Source organism: Trachypithecus francoisi, unplaced genomic scaffold (genome assembly GCF_009764315.1).
Source record: "Trachypithecus francoisi isolate TF-2019V2 unplaced genomic scaffold, Tfra_2.0 Lachesis_group0, whole genome shotgun sequence".
Taxonomy (NCBI): domain Eukaryota; kingdom Metazoa; phylum Chordata; class Mammalia; order Primates; family Cercopithecidae; genus Trachypithecus; species Trachypithecus francoisi.
In genome coordinates, this window is record NW_022681453.1 from 21,484,437 (window position 1) to 21,491,741 (window position 7,305).

The 7,305-nt window shown below is 44.1% G+C and overlaps 1 protein-coding gene across 1 annotated transcript; it reads right to left on the reverse strand.

The window, feature by feature from the left end:
- Nucleotides 1-1,096: 1,096 nt before the first annotated feature.
- On the reverse strand, nucleotides 1,097-1,650 carry LOC117083003 (60S ribosomal protein L21-like). The gene has a single exon (XM_033210133.1). It carries the CDS (start codon nucleotides 1,613-1,615, stop codon nucleotides 1,136-1,138), a length of 480 nt encoding a protein of 159 aa, XP_033066024.1. The 5' UTR covers nucleotides 1,616-1,650; the 3' UTR covers nucleotides 1,097-1,135.
- Nucleotides 1,651-7,305: the final 5,655 nt, after the last annotated feature.

Below are 7,305 nucleotides of genomic sequence, written 5' to 3' on the forward strand. Positions count from 1 at the left end.
TAATTGATGATTAATCACTATTAGCTTTCCATTATCTTTTGCCACAGTGTTGATTGTGTATTAGCAATAGCTACCCATTTTCATTGTCCTTATTGTTACTTTTTTGCCTGTATTTCTCCAATGCATGATATGTCATGCCAGCCAGTGCCTTCCTTCCCATCAGTATACCATACCAATGGTAACAGTCCCAATGGTACCATCCCAATGTGTCCCACCACAGGTAAAAGTTTAAACTATTGCCCTGCTATCTTGGGCCACCTACCACCTGTGATGGGATCCTCATTACCAGCTGGGTGATCCCCTTCCAATATTCTAATGTAGTATCTGCTTTTTAGACTACTGGAATTATCTAAGAGTCAATGGAAGATCAGCATGCAGGAGATTTATTAGGAATTGCTCTTGGGATCAAAAACTGGAGGAGAAGGGAAGAAGTTGAGCTGTAATGCAGTCTCAGTGGAGGCCTCAGCTGACCTTATGGGGAGTTCAGAATTTGGGATAAGGTGATCCTTGGTGCTTGTCCCTAGTTGGGGTAAGAGGACCTAGCCTTTAAACCCCCATGGCAATGAGTCATTGGATGCAGGCTGCCCTGGTAAAGGATCATGACCTTGGCAATGTTGTTGTCTTCCCAGGGTGATTCCTGTAAAGGCTGACAGCTAAGGGCCTTCTGTTAGTAGCACTTCTAGTAGCTGGGAGTGACTCTTCCATTTCTGAAGGAAGGTCAGGGTGGTGCATCACAGCGTCCAATACAATCACTAGTCATGATTTTTAAAAATCTTGAATGTGACATCTCCTGATGTGACCTCATCTTCCTTGGTTGATGAAATAGATGTGATTGTCTTGGTAGTCAAGAGTACTAGTTAACCAAAAGACTATATGCTCTTTAAGCTTAGGCAAGCTAGTAAGGAAGTGAGGAAAGCAAGACTTGAACTTTGATTTTGAGCAAATCACTTTACCTTTGAGCCTTTTTTCCCTCTCTGTACAATGAAATGGCAATCTCTGCCCTGCTGCCTTCTGTTGTTTTGGATGACCTCATTAGCCATTAGACAACATATTTGAAAGTAATCTCTGATTTTATTTTATTTTATTTTATTTTTTCAGCCCAGAGGTCTTTTATTTATTTATTTTTTAACACCTATTATGCCATGAATTCATAGGGAATAGGTTCCAGCAGCTCAGGCTCCTTCCCATTGGTTCTCACAAAGTGTGCTTCTCTGGGTGGAGCAGGCTGGCGCTTCAGTTGAACCCAGGTACCTTTCTCTTTGGCTTCTTTCTTTTTCTGATCATTTTCCTTCACGCGTTTCAGGAAGCTATTTCGGCTCTTAGAGTGCTTAATGTGCTCAATACGCACATTAATTCTCTTGGCAAGAATCTTGCCCTTAACTTGTTTGTTTACAATGCCAACAGCATGCTGGGTAACGTTGTAGACTCTCCCAGTTTTGCCGTGGTAACTCTTGTGGGGCATTCCTTTTTGAACAGTACCCATTCCCTTGATATCTACAATATCACCTTTCTTATAGATTCGCATATACGTGGCCAAAGGAACAACTCCATGTTTTCTAAAAGGCCTAGAGAACATATATCGGGTGCCTCTCCTCTTTCCCTTTGTGTTCGTCATTTTGGCGAATCACTGGAAGATGGCGGTTCCGGCTGAGAGGCCTGATTTTATTTTTTATTTATTTTTATATTTTTTTCAACTAGGGGCATACTCAGAGATCTCTGATTTTAAATCTTCAGCCTACCTAATACTGTTTCCGGTACACAGTAGATGCCTGTTCGCGTCATAGTTGGTGGGAGAACCCCTGTTCTTAAAAATTTCATTTCACTGGAAATCTCAAAGTGTTAAACCCTTGAGGGAGACACCAAATTAAGTTGCTATCACTCATTCACATATATGGAGACCCCTCTAGATGTGAACAGAGCAGTCCCAGGAAGGAGATATGTGAGAGTGTTAAAAATATGCTGCCTAGCCCTGGCTTTCCCATCAACGCTTGCTTCATTGGCTGGTTTAGCAAGGATGAGAGGGTGTTGCTCACTTGTTGGCTCTGGTGGGAAACTTGGCATTCTCCTGCAGCAATAAGGGGGCCTGTCTATTTTTCTAGTTAGGTACCAAATCACCAATGTGGCATTCAAGTCTACTGAATCCCACAAAACCAGGAACCCCTCAGTGGTCTCCAAATCCCAGCACTCCTGACAGTGTGTGTAAGGAAATGTGCAGGTTTTGGCGCTTCTCATATCTATTCAGTAGAAATTGAGTAGATAAAGCAAATTGATAAAATGCAGTTTCAAAATTTACCTCATGCATCATTTTTAGTGTTTTAGATGATAGTGAGTACATTCCACTCAATCACTCCTCAACTCCTGGCAAGAGGTAATAAAGACACCTATTTGGGGCAGAGTGGGTAATGACAAAAATTCTATGCACCCAAAAGCACCTTGTTCACAGAACTATTCTCCACCCACAGAGCCCAACTAAAATGCAGCCTCTGCTGTAACAAGTTCACCAAGAAACAGACTTCTAGATAAGATAAAACATGAAGGGATTTCTTGGGGGAGGGAGCTGGAGAAGGCAAAGACCAGGATGCAGGTCCGACATCTGTACAGGGAGGAAGGGAAGGAAGCAGGATTGGGTAAGAAGAGTCTTGGACTGCAGCACAACTCCAAAAGAGGTTTAGCCAGGCCAATGGAGTGTCCTTAAACCAGTTCCACATTGGAGGAGTCCTGTGTCTTGCTGGAATGAGCCTACCTTAATACTCCACTGTGCCTAATCATTGGCTGGACTGTCAGTCTATTGCATGCCCTGCAGGAGATCTGAGCTGTCCATTTTCATGGCTACCACCGTCCACTGTTCACCCCTTGCACTTCTCTACACAGGTTCAGGGAACAGCTTGTCCACAATTCCCATCAGCCTCTCTTCCTGAGGGAAACTTAGAAGAGGTTAGTGGGATGAACTACAGGACTCATTGTTACAGTTAGGGTAACCAGTCAGGGTCACAACTGGTATTCATCCTCTCCCTCCTCCACCATCCATTCTAAATTTCCTTCATCTTCAGCCACCACCTTGGCAGGTTGTGCTAACTTACTGGTATTTTGACCCAAACCTTCATCTCCAGGGATCTGAGCCCTTGGCAATCATCCCCTCCCCCAGCTAGTGTTGCTATCCACATCTGTTTACAGTTATAATGAAGCAAGGAAGTCCCGGGAAGCACTACCACATGTCTCCCTCCAGGCCCCTGTGTAGGTGGCCAGGCCATTGGCTGCAGCTCAGGAATCTTTAAATAGTCTCACTTCATGCTACATCTCCATCTGTGCAAAGTGGATGACCAGTGTGATGCCCATAACTCTACCCGTTGGGAAAAGATTCCCTCTTCACTGTCTTTCAAGGCCAATTCTGAATGTGGCTGTAATGCAACCACTGTCCACTTGTGTAATTCAGCTGGTATCCACATACAGCTTGTGCCCAACATGTAAAAAGCTGGTATATAATTCATGTACCACACAGGTTTGTAGGCCAAACTTGGCCCTTTTCCTGCTCCTACAGTTGGTTGTGTAGCACCCCCCATATGGCCATAGGTGTAAGCTGGGAGAGAGGTACCGGTGCAGCTGTGGTCGGTGATGTGGAGGCTGGGCTACCTGCTCATGCTGGCTCAATTGCAGATGTACCATTTCCCTTTCATAATGATCTACTGCTGGGCCTGTCCCACTTTATAACTTGGCAGAATCAACAGAATTCAACTCTGAATGAATAGTTGCAGATGTATGGTCACTTGATTACCCGAGGGTCAAGCATTCTGTCTCTATCAGGACCCAGTAACATACCAGGGACTGTTTTTCTAAAGGCATAAAATTCTCCATTGCAGATGGCATGGCCTTGCTCCAGAATCCCAGGGGCCCGCATTGAGATTCTCACACTGGGGCTTGCCACAGCCTCCATGGTACGTCTTTTTTTCCCACCACTAACATTCCCTAAGCCATAGGATCTGCTGGATTTTATGGCCCAAGTGGCACAACAGGTCCGCTGGACCTGGTAGCCTTTTCCTGCTCTGGGCACCATTCAAAGTTGCTGGCCTTCCATGTCACCTGGTATGGGCAGGAGGAGTATTCCTAGGTGTGGAATGTGTTGCCTCTAGAACCCAAGGAGGTCTATCAGGAACTGTGTTTCCTTCTTTGTGGTAGGGAATGCAAGATACAGCAATTTGTCTTTTACTTTGGAAGGGATATTCTGGCATGTCCCTGACCATTGGACCTTTAAAAGCTTCACTGAAGTGGCAGGTCTCTGAAGTTTGATAAGGATTATCTTCCATCCCTGCAGCACATGTATTTTACCATGGCTCCAGCTTGTTAGCCACCTTTTGTGTAAATGACTATTGTCGTTGCTCCCATGTGAATGCAGAATGGAAAAGAATGCATTAGCCAAATCATTGGCCGCATATCCTATACATGAGGCCTTATTAGTCTGCTGCAGTATTAATTCTGTGTCCAGCATGGCAGCTACAGTTGGGACTGCTACTTGATTGAGCTTGTGGTTCCATCCAATTGCTACAAGGGACAGATTGGTGAAATGGGTGGAAATATGATAGGCCTTGCATCCTTTAGGTCTTTAATAATGGCACTAATCTCCACCCCCCACCTCCAAGTGATATCAGGTTGTTGCTAGGTTTTTTTTTTCACCATTGATCAGAAGGCAGTGATATCATTTTTGATTTACTATCTTGGCTTGTAGGGGTTCAGTTTCAGAGTTCCTACTTGGCTATCGCCACTATGATAGCTCTTACTCCACAAGCCAAGGACCCAATGTGGGGCTTACATCATTTACCAAGGACATCCATACCAATTATACATGCAGTGGGGAAATGACCACCAGGTGGGCCCGTGGACTGAGGATCCCTGTGAACTGGACCATAACCCAGACTCTATTTATGGCCTCCACATAAGGTAATAATGGGAGACCCGTGATGAGGCTTTGGGTTTCTAGGTATCCATGTTAGCTCAGATTCTGTGTCCAATCGTTCTCAAAAAGTCTGGAAATTTCTCTGTTTTTTCTATATAATCACATGAGTAAATGGTTCTAGATCCTTGGAAGAAGAACTGGGAGAATCATTATAGTATAACTTGCTGTGCTGTTAAGGGACTTGGCCACCTCACCTCCTTTAGGCAGTGGGTTCCAGATCTAAAAGTTGCCTTGGGCTGGAAACAGAGTGAGTTAAAGCAAGTTTTTTTGTTTTGTTTTGTTTTGTTTTTTGTGATCACCCTCAACCTCCATTCTTCCATTTTATGTGTATGTGTGTGTGTGTGTGTGTCTGTGTGTTGCTTGTAGATGTTACATAGCACCCTGATGGCTGTTCATCTGTTTTGCCCTAGGAATGTTACATGCTCTATTCACCGTCTCTAAACTCTGCGTGTTAAGGCCCTTTCCCTGCCACAAGCCTCTATATTTTTGGGCCCCATGATATACATGAATATTAAGGAGCCCAGCTCTGATTGCCTTTCCGATCATGAGCTCTGGCCTGCAGAGAAGAATCATCACTAAACTTCTTGGTGTTGCCAGATGGATGGGGAGTCCTCAAGCTAAAGTTGCCTGTTGGAGGACTCTGTATCTTGCTAGAATAAGCTGGCATTAGTACCCCTGCTGTGGCCAGCCATTGGTTGAGAGCAGCCCATGGAAGCCTGGCACAAATGTGGTGGCAAATCCAAAGGAGTAGCAGCTGGGGCCATCAGTCAGTGATTCCCCTGCAGCAGGGGACTTGAGCAGTGTGTTTTCATGGCTGCTACACATCCTCTCTCAGGTAAGAGTCCAGGAGTAGATAAGGCCTCTAGCTCACAATGTGGTGACAGGAAGGAATGATTGTACCAAAGACAGGTAGGCATAGTTTCTGGGTTTTTTTCCCCTAAATTATCTTTGGAATCTTCACTTTCACTTATTTTTCTATGTGCCCAAAGTTAAAAAAATTGAGATACAATTCACAAACCATAAAATTTTCATATTTTAAGTGTATGACTCAGTGGTTTTTAGTATAGTCACAAAGTTGTGCAAACATCACCGCTATCTAATTTCGGAACATTTTCATACCCCCGAAAGAAATCCTGTACCCATTAGTGGCGACCCTCTGTTCCTCCACCCCCATTTCTGGTGACCAGTAATTGACTTTCAGTCTCTATGGATTTGCCCATTATGGACATTTTATGTACATGGAATCATACAATATATGGCCTTTTATGTCTGGCTTCTTTCTTTCTTCTTTTTTCTTTTTTTTGAGACAGATTGTCCCTCTGTCACCTAGGCTGGAGTGCAGTGGCAAGATCTCAGCTGACTGCAACCTCTGCCTCCCAGGTTCAAGCAATTTTCCTGCCTCTGCCTCCTGAATAGCTGGGATTACAGGTGCCCACCACCACACCTGGCTAATTTTTTGTATTTTTAGTAGAGATGGGGTTTCACCATGTTGGCCAGGCTGGTCTTGAACTTCTGACCTCAGGTGATCCGCCCACCTCAGTCTCCCAAAGTGTTGGGATTACACGTGGGAGCCACTGCGCACGACTGTCTGGCTTCTCTCATTGAGCATAATGTTTTCAAGGTTCATCCATGGTAGCATGTATCAGTACTTCATTCTTTTTGGGGTTGAATAATATTCCATTGTGTGAATATACCATATTTGGTTTATCCATTCATCAGTTGACAGACATTTGGGCTGTTTCCACTTCTTGGCTATTATAAATAATGCTTTTCTGAACATTTGTGTATAAGTTTTTCGTATGTTTATGTATGTTTTCAGTTCTCTTGGGTATAAGATTAGATCACTGGGTCATATGGTCACTGTATGTTTAATTGTTTGTGGAACTGCCAAACTGTTTGCCACAGTGTGTTCCCAACATTCCTTTTTACTTATTAATTTTTTAGAGATGGGGTCTTACTATATTGTCCAGGCTGATCTCAAACTTCTGGGCTCAAGTAATCCTCCTGTGTTGCCCCAACATTTTTTTTTTATTGTTATTATACTTTAAGTTCTAGGGTACATGTGCATAACGTGCAGGTTTGTTACATATGTATACTTGTGCCATGTTGGTATGCTGCACCCATCAATTCGTCAGCACCCATCAACTCGTCCTTTACATCAGGTATAACTCCCAATGCAATCCCTCCCGCCTCTCCCCTCCCCATAATAGGCCCCAGTGTGTGATGTTCCTCTTCCCGAGTCCAAGTGATCTCATTGTTCAGTTCCCACCTATGAGTGAGAACATGCGATGTTTGGTTTTCTGTCCTTTTGATAGTTTGCTGAGAATGATGGTTTCCAGCTGCATCCATGTCCCTGC